Genomic DNA, 6,000 nt, shown 5'->3' with positions numbered 1-6,000 from the left:
AAATGATCCATAAATTCAATAATACTCAAGGCAATAAAATGATATTAATCATCCAATTCATGAACAAAGCTTTATGATAAATTATCGTATTATTGACTTCTAGATTATTACAAACTAACAATACGTAGTTGACGTATAATCTTGCGGGTTGTTGTGAAGTATATTTACTGGATTGATGAATAGTGTTTTATCAAATTTCGCGGTATGTCAGTTTTGCTTATTGATGAAACTGAGCAACCGAAAATTCGTGTTTACGGGTTTTCGTCTTTTCCCCGTGAATAGTGTTTTTGCATAATTCTGCGGTTTACGGTATTTCTGGCAAAAGAAATAAACCGCTCTCTGGTTAGTCCTGGTGGATAACCGATAGAGGTACCATACGTTTGGTGCTCCGAGTAGAATCATTCCCGTGATGTAGCTCTACTCGCTCGGTCTGCATTCCAACTGTGATTTGGAAACAAGGTATAAATATGTTATATTAATCTATTTAATTGGTAAGTAGATTAAAGTTTTAGAAATCAATCATGGAGTAGATCTTTAAAAGGATTAAATTGGGTTTTGATGCCAAAGGAATACTGAAGGTGGACCGCCTTGGAAAGTTTCCTGACATACCCTGTTTAATCCTTGGCTTAAGTTAGAAGTAAAATTTTTGTTTTACGTTCTTTCCCCAGCTTAAGCCTAAACGGGTTTTGGTTATCCCGAAACCCAACAGTTGGGACACTGGACTTGAGGAGGTTGACGCATTGGCCCGACTAGCACCCTGGATTAACCTTGCAAGGGGGTTAGGACGTTGGACTCGGTTAATCTCCATAAAGAGTTCAATTATCTTGTATCCACCCCCAGAAAAACTAATTGTCTAGTTGTACAGTACCTGCCAGACTCCATCATTCTGAACAGGAAAAAGTTGGAACCAAGTTTGGCCTGAACCAGTGGGCATGCTAATTTTGGCCTGAATATCAAGGTCATATCAATCCTGATTCAATCCGAGGTTCTGAGAAATAATCAATTTCAGAACCAACAAATCAGTACCTGAGATTACTGGTATCACAGAAACAGGCCCGATACTGTAATAAACCCCATTAGGGCCTGTTAAAATCTCACCACCAGTGTAAATAGATATCATAACAGCCATTTGGTATGAGTATAAGAAAACCTAAAATTAAAAATTAATTAAATTAATTATAAATACTAATTTTTTTTTAAAAAGATAGAAAATAAAAAACTTACTGTTCTGCTGAGAAGAATGGTGAAAATAACGTGAAATGAATCTCTCTCTCAACTCTATAATACAACTCTGTAATATATATTATTTGCGCAGGGTGCCCTCTGCCCCCCGAAGCAGCCACTGTGGCCGCTGGCCCCCAAAGCGGCCAGCCCACTGGGCCTAGAAGCGGCCCATATAATTGCTCGCTTCTCCTCGCAGCGGCCCGGTTCCAGCTGCCCGCTTTCCCTGGAAGCGGCCATGCGAATTATATTAATTTCAGCCCATATTGGTGTTTTGGTTTAATAATTTTAATAAAATGGTATTTTTAAAAATTTCGGTCTAAAAGGCCATTCTTCTATATTTACAAGGAAATAAATCTGCTGCGAATCCAAAGAATCACAGGAACTCTATGATTCGACATCCATCCCTTCATTTACTTTGAAATTGTGCAAAAAATAACTGCTCTTAATATTCGTACATAACAAAAAATAAATGATTTGATGTGGAATTGCAGGGACCTGCAATTCTTTGGAATCACAGCAGATTTATTTCCATATTTACATAGCTAGCTAGCAAAAATTGCCGTCAATTGAGAAAAACATTGAGATTAATGTAAAGGTAACAATTTCAATCTTAATTACATTTAGAGGTGGATTATAAGAATAATGTGGAGTTACAATGCCCTCTGCTTTACCCTCTTTCCCACATGAAAGAGCATCTCTTTACGTTTGGATGAAACAAGAAATATAGCAAGAATAGAGCTAATCTTAAGTTTTGAGAATAGTAGCTAACTCAATTTTTGATTGAGTTAGTAGAATAGTGAGCTAACCCATATAGGACAAACAAAGAATAGTGGGTTAGTGCTATATATTCTTGCTCCATCCAAACATCGAATAACTCTAAAAAATAGTGTTATTCTCGGATTAGTACTATTTTTGCTCCATCCAAACCACCCAAACCGAGTTAATTCCAGCCGAATAATTTATTTTCGAGCCTGTCTTAGATAGAGGTTACGAGCTTGGTGGAGTCTATCTTAGATAGGAGTGTCAATTAATTTTAGTTATATTTTATCCTTATCTATTATATATATATATATATTAAAACTTACACATGCTCTACCCTTACCCATTAAGATAACATATAATAAAACGAATAACGATAATTATTAAATAAATTGATATTGTGTTTTACACTGGCAACTTCTGCCAAGGATTAAAAAAAAATGTTTTAGCAGTAGAACCAGGGTGTTCTTAAGTTCACTGAGGTCATTTGTAAATTTAACTCTAAAATTTATTAGATTGACTTCAAACGATAATTTCAAACCGTTAAAATTCATCTACTTTACGAGTGGTGCGTCTATATGTGAAAATTTTGAAGTTTTGAATTAATTTTGTATAGAGTTAAGTGATAAAATGCATTAAAATTAATTTATAAACCTTCTAATTTTGACCGGTTGACTTATACTAAATTAAATCGAAAGTTCAAAATTTACACATGTAGATGCATCACTTGTAAGGTAGATGAGTTTCAGTAATTTTAATTCGTCATTTGAAGTCAATCCGATAGATTTTAGAGTTTGAGTTCACAGATAAACTTTAGAACACTTTAGTTATACTTCTGATTTAATATTGTAAAAATAATAATATGAAAACAATTATTTTCAAAAAATAAAAAATATATATACATATTTATAATTTGATCTCCAACCACATTTTAATATATATGTAGAACATGTTTAACACTTCAAATCAACTATTAACTTTGAAATTGCAAAAACCACTTAGTTGGACGAATGCCTCTATCCAAGCGTTTGGAGGTAAAGCTGTGATTTAGTTTTACAATAACTAATCGCTCATATACTATAAGAAAATGCTAAAAAAATCGACCTTTGATGTTCATTTTGAAATGAGGCTCTTTTTACCCCGATCACATCGCAGTTTATAATCCGAGGTAAAAAAAAAAAAAATCTTTATGTCAGTAAAACTGTGATTTAGTTTTACAATAACTAATCGCTCATATACTATATGAAAAAAAAAAAGGTGCTAAAAAAATCGATGTTTGATGTTAATTTTGAAATGAGGCTTTTCTTTTTACCCCGGCGTGCTGATCATATCCCAACAGGCACAGGAGCATATAGGGAGATCGCTAGGAAAAAGATGGCCTATGAGTCAAACCTTTTGTGGATTTCCCAATGGAGGAAGTTTTGGATGCACATGGAACCAAATTCCCTAGCATGCGATGCTCCCACCATGGCCACAAAGAGTTGACTTTGGAATATAAATTATACTAATATCTTTTCATTAGTGGAGCCTCCTTTCTTCACCTTTTTCTCTAGTCATAAGCCCAACAGTGGTCACCTTGGTTCAAAGAACTCAACTAAGTAACTAACAATTTCTTTTATAGATGAGATCACCTCTTTCTTTCCCCTTGCTGTTCTCCCCTCAACTATGAGTACTAAATGTACCTGTCCTGTTAACACCTCAAATAATATTCATATCTTTATGCCAAGAGGATATATAGAGTGAGTAATGAAGGTGAAGAGCAAGATTTGGTCAGCGCTAGGTTCCTTCATGGATCATGCCATGATCAGCAAACCCTCAGCAGCCGACCGTGCAATTTTGACAGACATAGAAGCAGCGATCGACCGGTGCACCGATTTACATGACACAGCTTTTGATGAGAGATACGTGCACGAGATACTATTTTTAGTTTCAAATGCACCCGGGTCGATCACCTTCCTTTCGAGAAGGATCTCCTCCCGTCTTGAAAGCACAAGAGAGCCGGTAAGAGCCCTAAAAACCCTTCTATTAATCCACCGTCTCCTTCGTGGTGGTGACCGTCATTTCGAGCAAGACTTGCGCAACCTTTGGTCATCTCAAGACCTTAAACTAGATCCCTCATGGTTGCTGGACTATAGTGATGAAGGTTATTCATTGGTTCGTTGCTATTCATCATTCCTTGAAGAGAGAATAAGCTGGGCCATCAGTCAGTCTGGCAATCTCGAGCCGGTAAGAACGCCTTTCATGGAATTAGGGTTACAATCATACAACGATGAAATGGTGGAGTTGCTGTGTTTTAGACTCTCCAAATGCCAAACCCTTCTCTATCGTGTCATGGATTGCTTTCCGCTAAATTCAAGTTTAGACAGTCCGGTTGCTCGGTCTGTAATCGGTATAGTCTTAAGGGAAAGCTTTCGGGTTTACGAGGGTTACACAGAGGGGTTAGACTGTCTTATGCAATCGCCTTTTGAAAATGCTAGTAAGCCTTTGAGGTCTTTGGTCAGCGAGATACTTAAAAAATCATGCATTCAAACACCCCAAATCCAAGAATTCTACCAAAAATGTAAGAGAACCCATGTTGGTAAGGCTTTGGACTATCCATTTGTGAAAATTGTTAATCCAAGTCATATACCATCGGTAGAGAATTTAGTGGCAAGCAAGGATCAAATACAAGAGAAAGGCGAAATTACAACAGAGGAAATCCAAATTGTAGAGAACAAGAACTCTGATAACTTGTTCCCTGGCAAGTTGGAAACAACAATAAGCACAGTTTGGGTTGAGTTTGATGAAGAAGATTTGGAAGCTATTAGCATATAACAATAGATGATATGTAGCCAGCAAGTATTGATGCCTCTGATTCAACAATGTTTTTGAGTTGTTAGTGATTCCTAATGGAAAAGGGATCTAACAATTTGGGGATTTGCATGGTTTTGTGTCTTATTTTTGTTTTCCTTTTGTTTCCTCTTCATTAACTTAGCTTGCCATTTGTAACATGCCGTTTGTGTTTTTGGTTTGTTCTGCTACATATTTTGTTATTCTTTATACTACAATTAAAATCATGTAATTTGATTAATAAATTAATGGGAAATTTGTCATAATTAGTATTCTTTCTCCATATGTATTTTATTTAATTTGCTGTTTTGGATAATATATACATTGTTACCTTTATATAAATGTGTGTAAAGAGAGAGGGACACAGAATTGCACTATTACACACACACTAGAATTATAAGTATCTTTTCAAAATGATAAAATTATGTATAATGAAAATAACAAAAAGTTGCAAAAATAAAATCTGCAGAAGAATACATGAATGGTGTGCATATATAGCTATGGAGAATGGTGTGCATAACAAAAAGTTGCAAAAATATAAACGAGAAGAGAAGAATGATCGAGACCGTTGAGGACATGAATGGTGTGCATAGCTATGGAAATGGAGACTCAGCCATGTTTATGTAATTTATATTTTGTATTTCATGCAAAGCAAAAAACAATCCAGCTAATATTTTTTTTCATGTTTGAACGATCAATTCAAGTCGCTCAATATGATCTACACATAAAAAAACTTTAAAATACTTTTTTTCAGAAACTTTTTTTCGAATTTGTAATTTCTATCTTTTCGAATTTGTAATTTCAGAAACTTTTTTCAGAAACTTTTTTTCTATCTTTTCGAATTTGTAATTTCTTCAAATTGTTCACTATTTTTTTATTTAAACAAAAATATTATATCAATTTTAATTCCTTATAAAATTCGAACTTTCTTATTAAAAAAATTACAAAACCAAAAAATAAAATAAATAAATTGCTACCATTTCATATATTATGAATATGTAATTCAAGTGGAGTGAGGCTATGGTAATATGCATATTACACAATAGCCCGCACTATGGATTGATTATATTTCGGTTTTTAAAGTTTAAACAGTTAGTCTGAACCGTTCAACGTGATCTTCATATGATGTTGTACTTTATGACCAAATTATATATTTTTTTAGAATTTGTTTACTATTTTTTTAGATAG

The 6,000-nt window shown here is 34.5% G+C and overlaps 1 protein-coding gene across 1 annotated transcript; it reads left to right on the top strand.

The window, feature by feature from the left end:
• Positions 1 to 3,586: 3,586 nt before the first annotated feature.
• On the top strand, positions 3,587 to 5,093 carry LOC144565032 (ENTH/ANTH/VHS superfamily protein). Its single transcript, XM_078314663.1, has one exon. It carries the CDS (start codon positions 3,730 to 3,732, stop codon positions 4,795 to 4,797), a length of 1,068 nt encoding a protein of 355 aa, XP_078170789.1. The 5' UTR covers positions 3,587 to 3,729; the 3' UTR covers positions 4,798 to 5,093.
• The last annotated feature ends 907 nt before the right edge of the window (positions 5,094 to 6,000 follow it).

The sequence above is a fragment of the Carex rostrata genome, chromosome 1 (genome assembly GCF_964058835.1).
Source record: "Carex rostrata chromosome 1, lpCarRost1.2, whole genome shotgun sequence".
Lineage (NCBI taxonomy): Eukaryota > Viridiplantae > Streptophyta > Magnoliopsida > Poales > Cyperaceae > Carex > Carex rostrata.
The sequence above is the reverse complement of the archived record's forward strand: the minus strand, read 5'-3'. Positions and strand labels throughout refer to the sequence as shown.